Here is a 200-nt window from a genome sequence, read left to right as displayed (position 1 = left end):
TGTATATTAGATAGCAGAAGAGAAGTTGGTCTGTTTGCGTCAAGAGTATGAGGTGCAGCAAGAAGACGTCGCTCGCTTAACTTCTCTACTCCATGAAGCGCAGCATAAAAAGTTCTCTCTCCTCCTTGTAAGCTCTATCATCTATGAACAAGCAAGAAAGACCCCTTCTCTCTTCTCCCTCTGTGTTTCTCTTTCTTCTC

At 43.5% G+C, this 200-nt stretch overlaps 1 protein-coding gene across 1 annotated transcript in view; it reads left to right on the top strand.

The window, feature by feature from the left end:
• Nucleotides 1-9: 9 nt before the first annotated feature.
• Nucleotides 10-200, top strand: part of CSUI_000025 (uncharacterized protein) — a gene marked incomplete at both ends in the record, with an annotated part of 7,033 nt that continues 6,842 nt past the window's right edge. The window contains one exon of the mRNA XM_068060260.1: nt 10-127. Within this exon, the coding sequence (XP_067927768.1) occupies nt 11-127 (117 nt within the window). The remainder of the gene's footprint in view (nt 128-200) is intronic.

This window comes from Cystoisospora suis (genome assembly GCF_002600585.1).
Source record: "Cystoisospora suis strain Wien I chromosome Unknown contig_15, whole genome shotgun sequence".
In the NCBI taxonomy this organism is placed as follows: Eukaryota; Apicomplexa; class Conoidasida; order Eucoccidiorida; family Sarcocystidae; genus Cystoisospora; species Cystoisospora suis.
The sequence above is the reverse complement of the archived record's forward strand: the minus strand, read 5'-3'. Positions and strand labels throughout refer to the sequence as shown.